This window comes from Monocercomonoides exilis (assembly GCF_001643675.1).
Source record: "Monocercomonoides exilis strain PA203 chromosome Unknown scaffold27-1312184, whole genome shotgun sequence".
In the NCBI taxonomy this organism is placed as follows: domain Eukaryota; phylum Preaxostyla; order Oxymonadida; family Polymastigidae; genus Monocercomonoides; species Monocercomonoides exilis.
The window spans coordinates 1278298-1296516 of NW_027150572.1; the positions used below are offsets into that span (position 1 = coordinate 1278298).

The window sequence follows — 18219 nt, forward strand, 5'->3', positions numbered from 1 at the left end:
ATTTGAAAGATAAAAACAAAATGAATATTTATTTGATATTATGAATCATATAATACGTTTTGCGTTCCATTGCAACCGATTTTGAAATTAATATCTGCACGCTAATGAAAATTAAAGTCAAAAAGCACACTTTAATGAAACTGTGAATAAAATCTGTTTTCAATATTATACAAGTGTGCATATAATAATATACTTATATTAACATATAAAAGTGAATGAATTACACACTTTTAGGTTCTATTTAAACCAAAACAGCATATTCAAATTTTCCAGATATTAAAAATTTTATTGTGGGTTAGATCAAAGATATTTAATTAAATTTTTTATTTAAGATTTATATTTTTTTGATGAAAATTAACAAATAAAATAAGTCTATATAATAATGCAAACACTTTTTATGTGTAAAAATCACGTTTTCTTTTAAATTTGAATAATTTTTTATGAAATTCATGTTTTTATGGGTCATTTTTCAAAAGTCATTTTTTTCAACAAGAAAAATTTTTTTCGAAAAATTGGTCCATAAAAAGTTTTTAAATAATTATTATCTATTAATTCGTTATTATTTGAGGGTTTAAAAACGCAAATTGCAAAAGGAACGCGTTTGAACCTATGCCAAAATGTTATTTTTCGATTTTTATAATTTCATTTCAATTAAAAAAAAATAAAAAAAAATTATGATAAAAAAAATAAAATTAAAAAAATGAAAATATCTTCAGAAACAAAATTAAAAGAAGGTCAGAAAAAACTGTGGTGCACAATGTCATCGCGCAAGTGCAGGAAATACCACAGCCTGCTGGAGCGAATGGCTAACATTGTTGAAGATGGAGTTGTTCGCATTACGGATTCTATCAATTCCAAGGAATTTTGTCGCACAGGCATCAAAAATGCAGTTAGAGCGCTGAAAAAAGGAAGGCTAGTTGGAAAAGTTGGCAGACCTGCAGCAGTAGTGGGCTAAAAGGAACAAAGAGCAATGGACATTATTCACATTGAAGCAAAGTCTGGAATATTTCTCCCTTAAAAAAAAAAAAAAAACAGAGAATTGGATTGTTTAATTTTTATTAATATGTTTTAATCATTTGTTTTTCAGATGGAAAATGTTTTTAACGATAATGATGATGAAGATGCGCCATTTACCGAAGTTTCAATGTATACGGCATATGAACTTGTCAAGTATCATCCGGAGCTGAAGACTGAAACTCCGAAGAATTTGGATATCAACCGACTGGATGTTTCGTGCAGAAGTGTTTGAAAACCATGGTTTAAAACATTCGATGAGCTGAATGAAAAATATCATTTCAATCCAGTTTTAATTATAAATATCGACGAATCTTCAACGAGCGTTCCTTCAGACACAAAACAGCTTGTTGTGCATACTACAGACACAAAAGCAGGTTTTTCGAAAGAACCACCAAGAATGATTAATTCCACATTCGTGGCAGCTGCTGCAGCGGACGGATATGCCTTTCCTTCAGTCATTTTGTGGCCAAGTGCAAAGCTGCCAGAAGAGCTGAAAAGCCTGTTATCTCCAACGCTTGAGATATGGGCAAATGGAAGCGGCTGGATGGGCAACGAGTGCTTCAAAAGGGATGCTCTCACAGTTCTTCTTCTTTCTGTCATCGAAAGAAGAAAGCGCATGTCACTTGAAAACGAACACATTCTTCTCCTCCTTGATTCTCATGAATCACGCGAAGATCCATCGATCTTGCGAGAATTCCATCATCAACAAATCGACGTTTTAACATTTGTGCCACACAGCACACACCTCTGTCAACCACTGGACAGAGGAGTGTTTGCTGTGTTCAAATCTGAACTGACAAACAGATTTGAGGCTCCATCTTCTTCTTCATCTTCCTCCAAACGAGCAGCAATTTCCGACGTTCTGCCTCAAGCCATCCACACTGCATTGTCTCCTTCTGTAATTCAGAAAGCTTTTGTCTGCAGTGGTGTTCTGCATAATACTTCTGGGCCAGTTCTTTTGAAACTGCCCGAATCTTCAATTTACACTCTTCCATCCAGAAGAAATAGATTCAACTTTTATGGAAAAGTTATAACCGACGAAAATCTTTTAGAGAAATGGGAAAATCATTTGAAAATGAATATTGAAAGGAATAATGAAACGGATGAAAAGGAGAAAGATGAAGTGAAGACTGTTGTGGATGAAAACAAAAAAATAAAAAGAAGATATTTCCATGTTTATAACGATGGTTCTTACGATGAAAAGAAAGATCATTCATTAAATCGAGGTGAAGGAAAAAGGAAAGTTATCAAAAGAATTAATTCTGATTTTGTTTTCTTTCAATCATGTTGTTTTTTTGAATTTTTTTCTCTTCATTTTTTTGGGTCAGAATAAAGAAAAAGCGTCAGGATAAAATAATAATCCAACTTATCCCGAAAAATACCCAGTGATAGCGCATGCGGAGTCTGCGGGATGCACACACAATGGAAAGACTTTTGTTGGAATATGTGATTACTCACCAAGCTTTGTGTGAAGATGATGATGAAAAATTCAATGGATCGCAGCCACATATTGCTTCGTGAAGCGCCTTTGTCACATTTTTTCAACTTCATTGCCTTCACTTGGTTGAAGTTCTTCAAAGACCTCAGAAACACAGACTAGTCTGCCTCTTCCTTCTCCGAATAAAATCCCTCAAACTCCTCGAAAAAAAAAAAAAAAAAAAAAAAAAAAAAAAAAAAAAAAAAAAAAAAAAAAAAAAAAAACATCTCGACTTTTTTCTCAAAATCCTCTTTAACCGCTGTATTGATTCACCTCCAAAACATCCTGCACAAAGCCATCAGGAAGATCTAGCTCTCTTCTGCAAATGGCTTCAACTGAAAACCTTCAAATGGCACATTGCAGTTGTCATGAAAATCACAACTTGTCTCCTTTGCACTCCTCCCGCGCAAACTTCCCTAACAACAACACATCAGCAAAGTCATTTAGAAACAGCTCCACAACGAAGATCATCTTCAATATTGCTACCTCGCTCATCTTCTGCACTGCATGCTTCACCCACAGCCACATGATCACAAAATACCCAAACTAATGCCTCGTAACCACGACTCCCGCTAACACAGCACTGCCCTCTCCCAAGTCCGCTGCGATCTTGTCTCCGGATATCCCCAGAATCTACGTCAGCTTCCACACCAGCGATGATTTCAGCCCTATCTTATGATGCTTCAACAAACGCTTCATCTGCACAGATGACTGCAACGTTATCGGTATCAAAAGCTCAACACAGTTTCGTGCGCCACATGTTCCGTTGATTCAAATTCTGTGCTAGTCATCCGCTCCATCGGAAAAGACTCCACCAAAGGCACTGAACCGGAAACATTTTCCTCCTGCTAAAATTCCTTCTCCCACAAAAATTCCCTCATTCCATCTTCTCGTTCAGCTTCTTCGCTTTTTCAGTCAGCTGCTCATCTGTCTCTTTATATAACTCCTTCTTTTTCTTCTGCTCCAACTTCTATTGCACAACCTCCGTCCGCAGCTCTTATTCATCAATTGAACAGCGCCTTCGACATGTGAATTATTTTTTCCTGTTCTTTCGACAGCACATTTCTTTTCATATCTTTCTCTGATCCCAGATCTCGTTCCCTAACTTTCACCTCAGTCGAAACTCTTTCCATCGACCGTTGTCTTCTTCCCACAACACTTATCCCGCTCTTCACTTTTACAACATCCCCCTTCCCGCTCGTTTCTGTCCCAACCAACACATCGCTGCCATCCCCGATGCAAACTGCAAACTTCTCCTGGCACTTTTCACACAGCCCCGACAGCAGGATCAACGAAGCTGAAGACGGAATCACCAAACCTCCCGCAGACGACAACGAAGAAGGCGTTGCAAGTGGCACCCCTGCCCCTGCTCCAGAACCTGCTCCCTCGCTGTCCTCGCTCACCACCCCGCCCTGCTGCGTCCACAGCTTCTTCTCCTTCTCAATCCACACATCAATCAGCTCTGCCTTCTCCTTCATTTCTACCAGCTGCTGTAGCTCATTCACATCTGTATTATTCTTCTCGTTCAGCTCCAGAATCTTCCTCTTTCGCATCCGGATGATCTTGTCATTCTGCCGCAGCTGCTCCACCAGCCCGTTCGTCAACTTCGAGATCCGCTCGTCGTCCCGGATCTTCTGCAGCAGCATGTTGAACTCCGAATACAGCTTCTCCATCTCCTGCTTCGCCTCCTCATGCAGCTCCATTAGCTCCGGAATCTGCCACTCCAGCTCCTCCTTCTCCACCCCCAGCTCCAAAACATGCCCCTCGAACTTTCCGTCTATCTTGATAAGTGTCTGAGCAGCATTCGCCTTCATCCTCTGCAAATCTTCTTTCTAGTTCTTCAGCTCTTCACCTCTTCACACGCCGCAACTCTTAGCCTCTTCACTTCTTCGTCCAATTTCACAACCACACGCTTCAACAACTGCGATTTCCATATCTGCGACAAAGGATGAAAATTGATTGAAGATCGACAATAATTCATTAATGACAGCCTACTCAAAGATGCACTTGCCTAACGACTTCTTTCACACAAAAGCTGTAAGTTATAGAAGTGGAGCTGCCAGCGGAACAGAAAACATAGCCGAAAGCACCACATCGTATGCACACACAACACCCCCCACACAGCACAGCCCGCAGCGCCACAACATATCCCTACATCATCTGCAGCTCCCGCGGTGACAGCAGCAGCTGCTGCGACAGAGGCGTGTTCCGCCCATACACCCCAGCCGCCTCTCGATGTCGTCCATCGCTTCTTCCGAGGTGCATGACTCCGCCACCACCTATGCATCCGAAGGGTCAATCGCAGGTGCTGATGAAGATGACTTATCATCTCCTTCCGCCTTTTTCTCTTCGCTTCTCCGCCTCCTGAATGGAGAAGTTGATCGGTTTGCTGCTCCTGTTGAAGAAGAAGAAGACAAAGGTGCTGAGCGAAGAGACAACTGAATCGCTTTTACTCCCACAAGAATCTTTTTGAGACAACTCATCACACAAAATTGCAGCGCCTTTCGTGTAACAAACACAAAGTCCACGTTCAAATTAGAAACGTCAACCATCACTGAAATCTCATCTTTTCTGATCAAATGGAAATGTTTGAACAAAGTTTTTTGGATGGGAATTGAAATGAGAAGAAAAGTTTGAAGCAAAAAAGCAAATGAGTTGTTGAAAGCTGTTAAAGATATGATTCATGATTTGACACAAAAATTGGGATATCATTTCCCTTTTGAATTTTTTTTCTGAAATGGTAATTTAACATAAACTAATTATAAGTTGTTTTTCAAATTATTTATTATGAAATTAATAACTGCTCTATGCAAACAACTTTTTGAATTTCTTTCAATTCAATAAGGACAGTATCGATGAAATTTTCTTGTTTAATAATTTCAAACAATAAATACACGAATTATGGCAAGTTATTATGTATTTGTTTTTCAACATAAGGAAATATTCAAAAAGAAGTCTCAATTCAAAAAATCAAAACGTTGATTTGAACAATTGAAATGAAAACAACGAAATATGAACAAATCATTTTGTTGCGAAAAAAAAAAAAAAAAAAAAAAAAAAAAAAAAAAAAAAAAAAAAAAAAAAAAAAAAAAATATTTAAATTATAAAAGTGATTAAATAGTTAATTGGGTATTTGAAATCTATTTTATTAAAACGCAATATGTGGGGAAAGGGTGGCAAAACTCAATAGAATAACATTCAGCAATAAATGATGGGTACAAAATTTTCAACATTTTTTGCTCATCTATTTGTTCATATTCTGTTCAACAATTAATATTGCAATATAAATTTAAATATTAAAAATAATAATAAAAAATATCATAATAATGAAAATCGAAATTTTTATGAAAAACTGTTCATATTTATATATTTAGCATAAAACCATTAATCAGTTTCAAAATAGTTAAAATTTTAACAATAAATTCTATTAAAAATTTAAGAAAAATAAATAATTATTCAAATGCAAAAATGAATGAAAATATATTATAAAATTAATTAAAAAAATCGAATTTTTGTTCAGATGCATTTTATATCTAGATTTTTTAATTTCAAAAATCTTAGTTTTAAACAAGTGTTTTTGATGTTTTCTCTGATCAATAACAAAAAATGTTTTCAAAAAGAAAATTCAAATCATAAATAATAAGTATAATTAATTTTGTGATAATTAATTCATTTATTCTATTATTTCAAAAACATATTTTTTAACTCACATTAGAAAATTTCATATTTAAGTTATCTATTTTTGGAAAATCATTTCTGGTATCTGGAAAAACAAAGATTGAAAGTTTCAATCAAATATAAGATTATTTATTGATAAAACGTGTAATTTTTATTATAAATGTGATTAAGTGTTCTTAGTTATGTAATTCTTTTTGATAGAAATTGAATGATAAATTGGAAAAAATATAGGTTCTTAGAAATGTGAGATTATTTTAGAGATTGACAATATTTAGTGTGGTTATTTCATGTTTTGATAGTATTTAAAAAATGTTTTTACATGTTTATTATTTTTTTGAAAAGTCATAATATATTGATTAATATGAAAATTGGTTCATATATGATCAGTAAAATTGATCATTCTTTTCACATCATGATGTTGTTCATTATTTCTTTTAATTGTTTTATTAGTTAGTTATCAAATATTGATTTTTAGTAAAAAACATCTGAATCACATGATTTCTGACGGTGATATTTTTTGAGTGAAGTGATGTGATTGAAAAAAATTTAATTCAATTTTTTTTAAAAAATATTTCGATCATCAAAAATGAAAATTAATGCAATAATTGTATTTTTTTGCAATTTATTTTTTATTTCATTGGAATTTTTAATAATAATTTTTGAAAATTATTCAATGGATAATTTTCAATTAATTAAGAAACTGTGGGTTGTGTCGTGATCAATTTTTTCCAGAATAAATACCACGGAACTCAAGTTACTGTCTATTACTGAAGTGATTTAAGTCAATAGTCCATTTAACAAATGTTTGTGTTTTTTTCTTGTTGAAATATCTTTTATAAAGTTTTCAACTTGTCAAAATTTTTGTATTTATTTGTTGTGAATAATTCTAATTGTTTCGTTTTTACAAAAATTTTTTCTCACTCATATGTATCATATTCGCATGTTCTTCGTTTTGATATGGAGGAATAAAGATGTGCTTTTCAAAATAAAAACAATGGCAGGAGTTTTGAGGCTGAGGATCAGAAGCGATTGACTGTTCGGAGAAGATTGTGCACGCTGTTGGATGGGTGCTGTGGAGAACACTTTGCTATAGGAATTTGTAAGCAGGCAGGGGATGTTGAAAAGTACAGTGCAGCAGCAGGTCTGGTGGTGATAGAGTCACAGTTATTTGCGTTCCAATAACATTCGAAAACGGGAACGGGAGATTGAGGAGGAATTAGGAGGCATAGGTACATCTATGCTTCTTTTGCAATTTGCGGTGTTTGAAATTAACTTTATGATGAAATAATAGTTAAAAATAAATTGAAACTTTTGGGTGGACGAATTTTTTGAAATTGTTTTTTCTTGTTGCAAAAAATCAATATTGAAAAATCACCCATAAATATGGCTAATTTTATTTGAAAAGTTCCTTTTGTTTAATTTTCAAATAAAATTAGCCATATTTATGTGTGATTTTTCAATATTGATTTTTTGCAACAAGAAAAAACAATTTCAAAAAATTCGTCCACCCAAAAGTTTCAATTTATTTTTAACTATTATTTCATCATAAAGTTAATTTCAAACACCGCAAATTGCAAAAGAAGCACAGATGTACCTATGCCAAAGAGGAATGGATTCTTGTGGTTGAGGAGTGTGTGGCGAGGGGCCAAAACAGAGCAAAAACAAACCGAATGCGATCATTGGCTAAGAGGGTGTCTGGAGGGGAAGAGTGGAGGTGACAACCGGTGAGTCCTTTCTTCCAGTGCAGAGCTGTTAGATAGTTCAGGGGGGGAGGGGGGGGGGGGGGGGGGGGGGGGTGTTGGGATGCAGCTGTTGTTCGTGTAGAGGTTACTGGGCAGATCTGCCTGCACTCCCATTTACTTGTGTGTGGAGCCAATAGAGGAGAATGGATGATTACACACTGTTTTTAAAATACAAGGCAGATCACTGATCGGAGAGGAAACAGGGGGATCGGGAAGAAGGTTATTGAGAAGATCGTATCAGAAGAGGAGGTGCTGGAGAGGGTTGTGTATTAGAAAGAGAAGCTTGCTGTGGAGGAGCGGGGAGACGTGAAAGGAGCAGAGGGGAGGGCAGGAGAGGAATCAGATGAAGGAGGTTAGTTCAATGTCTCAACAGCGACTGTGCAGAAACTTAAAGGGGAAAGGGCTGGAAGGAGGCTGAGCCTGTTTGTGCTGTATGTGTGGGAGATCATCCTGTTTATTGGGATGAGTGAGGCGGGGATGGTGATGGTTGTGATTGTGTGGTACTGTGAATGGAAGAAGAGGACTGTGGAGTCTGGCGAAAACGCACGATGGCAGAACCGAGAGATGCAGGAAGCTGCGTTTGAGCTTGTGAGGCGGTTCGGAACAGATTGGGCATAGAGTGAGGAAGTGGATGCCGATGTTGTGGAGTAGCTGAGTGAGCTAGCACAGGAAAATGAGGTGGAAGAGACAAAACTGAAGATCAAAGCGGAGAAAGTGGAAATGGAAGTGGAAAATGAAGAGGAAGAAGAGGAAGAAGCAGAGAGATGGCTGTGGAGAAATCTGCTGTTTCAGTGATTTTTATTCAAACATTTTCATTATAAAGAATACTAATTTATATTCTTATATAATAATTCTCTCATGTCAATGATAAACCTAACAACATATTAAGTATTCTTTTTGCTTTTATAAACAATTGTTGTATTAAAAGGACAAAATTAACTTATGAGAATTGCATAAAAGGAATAATTAAGTCAATATGATAATTATGTCAATTTTTGTAAAAACTTGTTAACCATTAAAAATATGGAAAGTTGTTATTTTTAAAAAAATGATAAATAAAAATAATGCGAAAATGAAAACTGAACTTCAAATGCATCAACGAACGAAGAGAAGAATATTGATATTAATTTTCATTGAATGATATGACTTCTGTCAAAGCGTAAAATAGTATCAAAAATTAAAAAGATTTAATTATTGTCTGTTTATGGAAAATCTATTTTATCTGAACCATCAAAAATGTTTTTTATATTTGGTTATTTTTTTATAATCGATTAAAGACTTATATCAATAAGTTTGTTTTTATTTAAAAAAAAAAAAAAAAAAAAAAAAAAAAAAAAAAAAAAAAAAAAAAAAAAAAAAAAAAAAGGCAATGTGCAGTGCACTGACTGACGTGCATTGACATTTACGAAGGTGACGCAGATGTTGATGTTATCAATTTAAATTTTTTGATTTTCTTTCGTTTCTTTAAACTTTGTGATTGAATTGGACATTTTCAATTTGGATGATTTTTTTGTTATCATGAAAAAAGATCATAAATCGAAAAAGAAATAAAATTATGGGCTGTTGTGATCAATCAATTTTTATGAAAAGGATAAATTGTTTTTCGAAGATATACAAAAACATCAAAAAAATATCCCCTATGCATATTTTTCAAGTTAAATATATTTTTCCTGAACATCTTGGCATGATTTTTTTTGTTAATAAAAGAACAGAAAAATATTTCTTAAAAAGTGTTTTTCTAATTTTTTCATCATTTGATGTTTTTCAAACGATGGTTATTAATGAATAAAATATAACTTTATATATTTATTTAAATTCTTACACAGAAATGAATTGTTTTTTTTTTAGTTAAGATTTTGTTTATTCATTAAAAATCTATTTTTCTTTTTCATTTGTTCTCATTGAAGGAAATATTTTTTTTTTAAAACAACTATAAACCTATGATTGCTGTTAATCAAGGAAAAAATAAATAATAAACGGTTATTCACAGAGTTGAATTAGTTTTCGATTGTGAATTGTCCATTTATTTGAAAAAAAAGAGTTAGAAAAAAATTTCAAACAATGATTAATTATAATTATTTGGAAAAAAACAAAAAAGAATTGAAAAGAATTGAAAAGATGGAATTTTTTTTTATTGAGACAATACTCGAATATTAAAATAGAAAATAAAATTAATGAGCATTATGATTTTTCAATTTTTTTGAAAATACAAATAGAAGGATGCTAATTTTCTGAAGCGAGATAATTCCAATAATCATTCCATTTTTCAGGAATAATTTCTGAAACATCATGATCATTACACTCAATAAACTTTGAAATGGAACTAGATTTAGAAACATCTTCTTTCACAACTGCCAAAAAATGCCCTTGCTTATAAAGAACACTTGAATGAATAACACATCCAACTAATTCATAAACAACAACATCATCAACAGAACCAGAAGTTAATAATGAATCTTCAGAGGAAATTCTTTGATCAAATATTCTAAACTCCTCAGGCCCTAACACTGAATCAACAAAATGAATAGAAAGAGGAGGAGCAATTACAGTGAAAAATATCACCAACGTTGAACAAAACACTTAACACTTTTGGAAAATATAAAAACGAACATATTTCAAAAATTGTCTATCTTTGTGACATGATACACACTCTCGTTCTCTCTTTTCAAGCAAAAAAAGAATTACAAGTTAATAAATCTTGAAGACCAGAAACAACATCTGATCCTCTAATTGAAACAAAAAACTGATCATCCCTTCTTGAAATGGAGTAATCATTACAATGAACACACATTAAAATATTTTTTGACATGATAGAAAACATATTATTTATTTCATTAAAATTTTTAGAAAGAACTTTGAGAAGTCTTTCAAAAACAACAGACAATTCTTTTGGCTGATTCTTCCCTCCAAGATAAGTTTCGTAAAATTTATTTATTTGTCCTCCTTCCCACTCATAAAAATTAAACGAAGAGATTCGAAGAAGATAAAACAGATGCATGAATGTTTTAATTATACTGTTCATTTTTGAAATGTCTATAAATTCAAGATCAAGAGAAGCCATGCATTGACAAATGGCAGAAAGAGAGCACACACTGCCATTGTTTTTCAATCCTCTTTGAGAAGAAAGAAGAATTGACACGCACGATCTTGAATTAACTTTCGAAGATAATGAAGAAGAAGAAGATGAAGAAGAATTTTGCTTTTTTGATTGTTTTGTAATTTTGGATGAAAAAGTCGAAGGTTTTTTGCATTTCTTTGCTTCTTTTTTATTCATGTGAAATGAAGAAGTGGCTTCAAAAGAAATATAAAAATCATTGATATGATGTGCAAATGAAAAAGAATCATTTTCTTCACTATCTTTGAATATGTTTGTGGAAATTTGAAGAGAAGGTTGTTGCTGTTGCTGTTGCTGTTGAGTTTGGAAATTCTGCATTGATGTGCTGGATGAAGGAGAAAAATTTGAGAAAGAAGAAGAAGAGAGAGAAGAAGAAGGAATTGATAAAATCAGATTGATTGGATGATGCAACGTGTTCTATTTGTGTAGTCTCTGAGTGATTTGGAAAAGGTGCCTGTGTTTCTGTTGGAAATGAACTTGTTGTTGAAGTCTGAGACGAACTGGGCAATGGGAGTGAAGCATATGAAGCATTTGCATTGGAAAGTGAAGGTTGCAATTGCAATGCATCAGAAGGAGCAGATGAATAAGATGGAGCAAATGGAGAAGAAGACGAAGAAGAAGATGATGATGAAGCAGAAGAAATAGAAGAAGCTAATTGAAATGAATGAGAGGATGCTGAGAGGATATATGGGTGATAATTTTTGAAATTATATCTTTTTTCGGGGTGTTAATTTTCAAAAATTGCTTGTTTTTTTGATAGAAGTTTTTAGTCCAAAAGAAAAAAAGAATGATAATTGCTTTTTTAACAAATGTTTTCACCGAATAAAGGATTAAAATGCATTCAATAAGCTTTTTCAATTTCAATGTTCATATGTCAATATTCAAGAAAAGTTTTTGAACAGAAAATTTTGTATGAAAAAATATGATTTCAAAAATAATCACACATATGGAGAAGAAGAGGGAAATGTTAATGTCGAATTTTTCTTTTGCATTGTTTTTTCCACTTCACAAATAATTTTGATAACTGGAGCTAATGAATATGAACAAAATTCGCATTTTTTATTTGTTTTAAATGGGTGATTATTTTTGATGTGATATTATTTCTTATTAAATTTTCGGTTTGAATATTTCTCCTTTATATAAACAAAAGAACACTTAAAAGAGAAAAGGCTAGAAAAACAATATCATGATTTTTATTTCTGCTTTTGCATTTGTTTTTTAAACAGTTGTTGTAAAAATTCTCAAATAGAATACAAAATCTCTTCCCAACGACAAATGAAAATGAAAAATTGACACCCCGAAAAAAGTTATGATTTCAAAAATAATCACCCAAATGAATAGTTTAAATACATAATTTTTGAAAATAAAAATAAAATAAATTATCAAAGAAAATCAAAAAGAAAAATGCAAACAGTAACACGATTTAATATAATCGCGGAAAAGAAGATTTCCAAATTTTTCATCAAGCACAAAAGCTTTAAATAATAAAACAGTGCGCTCGTAAGGCATTTTTTTAAAAATGTTAGCAATATATATTGCTTCTGATTTTATCAGTCTTTTTCGCGTGCTTCGATGTTCTTTGGTCGTGCCAAACATGAAAAAAAGATAAAATTTCCAGAAAATGAAATTATAATGGAAAGCAAACAATATTTTGTAAAAGCCAATATATTAAAAATAGTTCAATTAATCACTCGTCATAATTTGCAGAACTTATGAAGAAACAAACATGAAAATGCAAAAACAAAAATCAAAAGATCTTTTCAAAAAATAATTTTTATGATAAAAAAAACAACTGTTTCTTTAATTGTTTCATTGAATCTTTTTCATCTTTTTGTTGTTGAATGGAAGAAAGAAGAGATTTTGAACGAAAATCAGAATTTGATTGATTTTCAGCAGTTGAAAGAGAAGTTAGATGATAATTTGAATGAGGAAACTGATAAAAAATAAGTGGAAAGAATTAAAAGAGAAAGAGAAGAAAAGGAGAGAAAAATCAAAGAATAAGAAGAGAAAAGAAAGAAAGAAGAGAGGAAGGAGAGATGAAAAAGATGAAGAAAAATAGGAATAAGAGAAAATAGAAGAGGAAGAAGAGGAAGAAGAGGAAGATGTAGATGAAGAGGAAGAGGAAGAAGAAGAGGAAGAAGAAGAGGATTTGCCATCTAATTCATTCTCCTTCCATCCTTTATCAATCGGAGACTGCTTCTCCTCTGATGAGTGTGGAAACAAAATTGAGTCATACACTCTTGACTGCACGGATGAAGCAGACTTTTCAGATGGCTCAATAGCACTCGAAATTGATGGTACTGAAGGAGATGAGCTGTCAATCGTTGAAGTCGTAGGGTCTTCCGTCTGAAACTGAGGAAACGAAAGAACAGGACTCAACAATGAAGAGGAAAATCTTTTGTCATTCGGAGACGATGTTGTCTTTGTGCAGACTTTCTTCGAGCCAATAGAAGTTGGCTGAATATTCGACAACTCTGAAGGGAAGAAATTGATGTAATCAATGTTTGAGCCACACTCCTGTGCTCTGGCAGCACTCTCTCAAACGAGAAGGCGGAAATGATTTTAAATCACTGTTGAACAGAGTTTCGAGCGAATGCACCTCTCCTGATGGATGCAAAACTTTGTTCGTAGGAGAGTTTTTGTTTGAGGCAAGAGAGTGCAGCGAGGAAGGAGGAGTCGCAATCGCGCTTGACGGAGAACATGCCAGCAACAGCGGAGATGCTGACATGGAAGGGCTCAGCGATGATCCCCGTGCATTACACAAATTCTGTATGCTCAACTTTTTGCTCAATACATTCGAAGAAAAAGAAGACGAAGACAAAAGAAGATTGCAAAGCGATGCTGAAGTAGAATAATTCGAGAGGGGGGTGTTTGGTTGCAATGATATGCCCGACTGCAAAGGCGATTACATTTGCAAAAGAAGAAACAATGTTTTTGGTAATGCTGCTTCTGCTGCTCTCAGATTGTCAATGGTGGAGTTCGACTGGCTCTTTTGCTTTGGCAAAGGAAGCAAGCTCAAAGTCGAGTTTGGTGAATGTGTTTGCGAAGTGGATGGTGTTGCTGGATTTACTGGTGTTGCTGGGGAAGTTGGTGCTGATGAATGAAGAGATATTTGAGGAGTTGTTTTTGAGGCTGTTTGATGTGTTCCCTGAGGAGATGGCCTCTCTGATCCTGTGAAACTTCTGCTGCCTGAAGCATTCGGAGACTGTGTGCTATCATTTCCTTTTCTATTATCCAAGAAACGCTTTGATTCAAAAACATTTATTAGATCAGATGATTGCCAAACTACATATGAATTAATCATTGGATCATTTATCATGATTTTCTTTTTCCCTCTTTTCTTTTTCTGCTTTTTCTTCTTTGTCGGCTTTGCTTTTCTGCATCCTTTTCCCGATGCACTATTCACACTTTCTGTGCAACCTGAAGGAGAAGAAGACGCAGCTATCGCTATAAAAAAATGTCTATGGTTGAAAAATTGATTCAATTTTTGAAGGAGATTGCTGACACGAAGGAAATGAAGAAAATGAAGATGAAGCAGAAGAAGCAGACAATGATGTTGGAGATGTGTGCGGTTGATGCGATTTGGAATCAGATGTGGATGAGATGGATGTTTGGACTGCCGAAGACTCAGCTGAAGAATGATTTAACTCTTAAGCTGATGAGTTTGATAGAGTTGTGTTTTGTTAGGATTTCTCTGTGCTTCGCATCTGCTCAGTGCTGCCATCGCTTTGTGGATGGTAAGACAGAGTGCAACCATTTTTGTGTTCTTCCTCATCCATCCGCACATTGAACAGCTCATCCACAAAATTCAAATGAAAAATTGGATCTCTTGCACTTTGCCCAACTCCTCATCATCAAATGCCCCTCCAGCTGACATTCCATCTTGCTCCATATCTGCTCTTTCATCTCTTTTCTCCCTATTACACTTCAAACAATCAATGTTCTTTGAAAACGAAGAAGACGATGATGCAGATGATGAAGATGACGACTGGTTCAAAAGAGATTCCAACTTCTGACTGGTTTCATCGCACTTCCTCTTTGCTTTATGTTCTTCTCCAAATTCCTTCACGAAGTGTTCAGATTTGTCCTCCAACAAAGTTGTCTTTGTTTGCTCAGATGGCAATTGCTGCGAATCTGCCTCTTTTGCTTGTGAAGATCCCTCAGCACTTTCTCTCTTCCCATCTTAAAAAATCGAATTCTTCTCTGTTGAAATAATATATGATAGAGTCAAGCTTTTTCTGAGAATTTAATTGTTTTTAGTCTTCAATGTTATCAAAGATGTGGATAAATTGTTAGAGGAAGAAGAAGAAGATGATGAAGATGAAGAAGAAGAAGAAGAGATGGAGGAGAAGAAAGGAGGAGGAGGAGAAGAAGAATTAGATTTGTTTTCAATTGATGTGTTTGAAGAAGTTGCAGATAAAACTTGTTTTGTTGGGAATACCATTTTCCTTCCGGCAAACTGAGTTTTGTTGTTGAACGATGAAAAAAAAGGAGAAGACAATAAAACAAAAGAAGAATCAGAAGATGTTAAACGAGATGTTGAAATTGAAGAAAAACGAGAAGAAAAAGTAGAAGAATAAGGAGAAATTGAAGAGGAATAAGAGGAAGAGGAAGAGGAAGAGGAAGAAGAAATAGAAGAATTAGAAGGAGAAGAGAAAAACGAAGGAGAAGAAAAAGATTGTGGATAAGCAGCAGAAAAAGGATGAGAGTGAGGTGAAGTCGGAGATGTTATCATTGGGCTGAGTGAGCGAGCAGATGAAGTGATTGTTGCTGGAGAAGAAAGACGAGGAAGAGGAAAAGGGAGAGGGAGAGGTAGAAGAAAAGGGTAAGAAGGAGAAGAAGAGGAAGAAGAGGAAGAAGAAAAAGAGAATGATTCGTTGCATTCACTGAATCTGTGAATGACGAAGAAGAAGGAGATGATGAAGATGAAGAAGGTGAAGAGGAGGAAGAAGAAGAAGAAAAAGATGGAGAGGAAGAAGAAATGGAAGAAGTTTTTAAAAGAGCAGTCAATGCAATGAGTGGTTGAAGTGCTCGTTCATTGAATGAAGAAGACTGTTTTCGTGTGGAAGATGAAGAAGGTGCAAAATTAGATTATGCTTCATTTTCTTTTAATGAAGAAGAAGAAGATGATGATGATGATGCTGATGACAATGATGAAGCTGTTGTTGTTGTTGGATGAGAAAAGAAGGATATCTGACCGAGTGAAATTGTATTCACAATCATCGCCTTTATGCTAACTTCAGCTGTTTGTGACAAAGCAAAAAGAGAAACAGAAAACTCAAAGTTACTAAAGGAAACATCATCCACAATCACTTTTCCACTCGGTAAAGCAACCAAAGAGAAAGAAACAGCTGTGCCGAAATCAGTCTGCTTGGCAAAACTGCAATGAGAAAGAGTTAATTCACTAGCAGTAGTGGTGGATAAGATCAGCACATTCACAAAATTCACAAAAAAAGCAGGAAGTGTATATGAAATCTGCTCAAACTTAAGTGATCCAACTGTCTCCATTACAATTCCCGTGGAAGAAGAAATCGAATCATTCAGAATTAAACCTGCCTTCACAATCACAGCTTCTCCTCCTTCACTTCCTTCTCCTGTCTTTTCCACCTCGCTCTTCACCACACGCTGATCCATCTCCGCTTCTACCTCCAGCGGTGAATAGCCCGTCAGCACAACCGTCCTTTCTCCTTTTCTCCCAAACAGAGAAAGCGCATAATCAACAGATAGGCACTGCACCGTGTCTCCACAGAACACCCCGTTTGTCCTGCTTTCCCCGTTGATTGCGAGTGAATGCAGATTCAGCCCAATGATGAAGATAAACAAGTCAGTATTTACTGTGAATCCTGCTCGATCGATTCCAATTAGAGAATTTGCTCTTTGTTCTTCGTCGATGTCTAAAGCGAAGGCGAATGAGGTGCTGCTGACTCTTGTTGTCAAGTCAGCAAACGACAAAAACAGGTCTTTCCCTGCAAATGCATTGTTTGACAAGAAAGTTTTCCCACTCAGTGCAAAATCATCGTTGTTTGTTGGACAAATCAGTTATAAAAATCCTCATTTTCCTTCATATTCGGTTTCGCATGTGCATCCGGATGTTGTAGTAGTGCCATTCACAACAAGAGCTCCTGTTTCAGAAAGAGAAATTAATAACGCACACCCATTTGTGCTTAAAATGGAAGAAGAGGAGGTTATATCGCAGGAGTCAATGCAAAGAGCTGTTGAGAGCTGAGAAGAAGAAAAAAAAAAGAAGAGGAAGAAGATAAAAGCGCTTCCTTGTTAATACCAACAACACTTATATCAGAGAAGCTGCATGATTCGAGAGTGAATGATGGTGCAACTGCGTTTGAAAGAGAATTTGAGTTAGAAATAGAAGAAGATAAAGGTAAAGATAAAGAGGAAGAAGTTGTAGTTGTTGAAGCAGATGTTAAGCTAAATTGCTGTTCAGCACTCAACGTCACTTTCGATACAATAAATGAGTTTAGTGTAATTTCAGCTAACTGACTAAACAAAAACGGCTGAGATTCAAATGAAGCAAGAGTCAGATAGCAATTGTTGATTTCGAACTTGCCGGCATCCACTAAAACCAACGAAAAAGTGATGGGAACGGAATTTTGAGGGGAAAACTCGCAATCTCAGAAGGAAAGCACAGCATCTTCTGTTGATGAAGCAACAAAAACTGCTTCTTCTGTTGTAAAAGACGAAGGAAGAGACAAAACAATCCTTGCAAATGACAAGGAATTTGTGGTTGTCAGCACATTTGTGTGTGAATCACCAGAAAATTCAGCTTTGAACGAAAGAGTGCATTTGGCGCTCGCGTCACTGGAAGCCACGGAGCAGAGCGGCAAGTCAAACGAGTCTTCGATTTCTGCATTGCCAATGATGGATACTTGTATTGTGGTGTCAGAAGTCATATCAGTGTTCTGCATGCCCTGCCAGAATGAATAGCACAAACCTTCTTTGCTTCCACAGCCAATTATATCCGCTGCAGAAGAAGAAGAAAAAAAAAACAAAAACAGAAGTCTCTTTCCTCAGCACAATGAACAAAAGCTGGCTTTTCTCTGAAAGTTCCGTGTCGCTGCAAACAAAAGCGTTTCTTTGGGTCGAAAATTCCGTCAAGTCAAAATTCAAGTGTTCCGTAGAAATCGTCCCGTTCACCCCAGACGATAAAACAAACAGATTCGTCCCAATGAAAG

At 35.0% G+C, this 18219-nt stretch overlaps 9 protein-coding genes across 9 annotated transcripts; 4 read left to right on the forward strand and 5 right to left on the reverse strand.

Annotated features, from left to right (window-relative positions):
- Positions 1-700: 700 nt before the first annotated feature.
- On the forward strand, positions 701-2489 carry MONOS_16089 (uncharacterized protein; the record flags this gene model as incomplete). The annotated part of the gene is made up of 4 exons (XM_067869000.1): positions 701-946; positions 1088-1241; positions 1305-2243; positions 2404-2489. The coding sequence occupies 4 exons, from the start codon at positions 701-703 to the stop codon at positions 2487-2489; spliced, it is 1425 nt and encodes a 474-aa protein (XP_067726103.1).
- Positions 2490-2613: 124 nt separating this feature from the next.
- Positions 2614-3022, reverse strand: MONOS_16088 (uncharacterized protein; the record flags this gene model as incomplete). Its single annotated transcript, XM_067868999.1, has 3 exons — positions 2614-2655; positions 2768-2837; positions 2907-3022. 3 exons carry the CDS (start codon positions 3020-3022, stop codon positions 2614-2616), a joined length of 228 nt encoding a protein of 75 aa, XP_067726104.1.
- A 476-nt stretch (positions 3023-3498) lies between these two features.
- MONOS_16087 (uncharacterized protein) lies at positions 3499-4308 on the reverse strand (the record flags this gene model as incomplete). The annotated part of the gene is made up of 1 exon (XM_067868998.1): positions 3499-4308. One exon carries the CDS (start codon positions 4306-4308, stop codon positions 3499-3501), a length of 810 nt encoding a protein of 269 aa, XP_067726105.1.
- Positions 4309-4773: 465 nt separating this feature from the next.
- MONOS_16086 (uncharacterized protein) lies at positions 4774-5046 on the reverse strand (the record flags this gene model as incomplete). Its single annotated transcript, XM_067868997.1, has 1 exon — positions 4774-5046. The coding sequence occupies one exon, from the start codon at positions 5044-5046 to the stop codon at positions 4774-4776; it is 273 nt and encodes a 90-aa protein (XP_067726106.1).
- A 2722-nt stretch (positions 5047-7768) lies between these two features.
- MONOS_17708 (uncharacterized protein) lies at positions 7769-8532 on the forward strand (the record flags this gene model as incomplete). Its single annotated transcript, XM_067870654.1, has 4 exons — positions 7769-7865; positions 7982-8036; positions 8091-8180; positions 8316-8532. 4 exons carry the CDS (start codon positions 7769-7771, stop codon positions 8530-8532), a joined length of 459 nt encoding a protein of 152 aa, XP_067726107.1.
- Positions 8533-13934: 5402 nt separating this feature from the next.
- Positions 13935-14348, reverse strand: MONOS_11130 (uncharacterized protein; the record flags this gene model as incomplete). Its single annotated transcript, XM_067863637.1, has 1 exon — positions 13935-14348. The coding sequence occupies one exon, from the start codon at positions 14346-14348 to the stop codon at positions 13935-13937; it is 414 nt and encodes a 137-aa protein (XP_067726108.1).
- Positions 14349-14492: 144 nt separating this feature from the next.
- Positions 14493-15492, forward strand: MONOS_11131 (uncharacterized protein; the record flags this gene model as incomplete). The annotated part of the gene is made up of 2 exons (XM_067863638.1): positions 14493-14691; positions 15308-15492. The coding sequence occupies 2 exons, from the start codon at positions 14493-14495 to the stop codon at positions 15490-15492; spliced, it is 384 nt and encodes a 127-aa protein (XP_067726109.1).
- A 628-nt stretch (positions 15493-16120) lies between these two features.
- On the reverse strand, positions 16121-17187 carry MONOS_11132 (uncharacterized protein; the record flags this gene model as incomplete). The annotated part of the gene is made up of 2 exons (XM_067863639.1): positions 16121-16995; positions 17184-17187. 2 exons carry the CDS (start codon positions 17185-17187, stop codon positions 16121-16123), a joined length of 879 nt encoding a protein of 292 aa, XP_067726110.1.
- Positions 17188-17498: 311 nt separating this feature from the next.
- Positions 17499-17971, forward strand: MONOS_17709 (uncharacterized protein; the record flags this gene model as incomplete). Its single annotated transcript, XM_067870655.1, has 2 exons — positions 17499-17507; positions 17663-17971. The coding sequence occupies 2 exons, from the start codon at positions 17499-17501 to the stop codon at positions 17969-17971; spliced, it is 318 nt and encodes a 105-aa protein (XP_067726111.1).
- Positions 17972-18219: the final 248 nt, after the last annotated feature.